The following is a 226-nucleotide window of genomic DNA, read 5'->3' on the forward strand; positions in this document are numbered from 1 at the left end:
GGAGGACGCCGAGAACCGCTCCCTCCTGGTGCAGGTGGCCTCGCTGGGGCGCTCGTGGGTCCTGCGCCGCACCTACGACAACTTCCGCTTCCTCGACAGGCAGCTGCACAGGTGTTGCTACGACAGGAAGTTCTCGCACCTGCCGGAGCTCCCGCCGGAGGAGAACCTGCCCGGGGACGACAGAGAGGTGGGTGTCGCTTTTTTTTTTTTTTAGCTCGGGTTTTGT

General features: G+C 62.8%; 1 protein-coding gene across 1 annotated transcript in view; it reads left to right on the plus strand.

Annotated features, from left to right (window-relative positions):
• Window positions 1-226, plus strand: part of LOC119586816 (GTPase-activating protein CdGAPr-like) — a gene marked incomplete in the record, with an annotated part of 278,029 nt that overhangs the window by 139,407 nt on the left and 138,396 nt on the right. The window contains 1 exon segment of the mRNA XM_037935541.1: window positions 1-187. Coding sequence (XP_037791469.1) covers window positions 1-187 — 187 coding nt within the window.

This window comes from Penaeus monodon, chromosome 22 (assembly GCF_015228065.2).
Source record: "Penaeus monodon isolate SGIC_2016 chromosome 22, NSTDA_Pmon_1, whole genome shotgun sequence".
NCBI lineage: Eukaryota > Metazoa > Arthropoda > Malacostraca > Decapoda > Penaeidae > Penaeus > Penaeus monodon.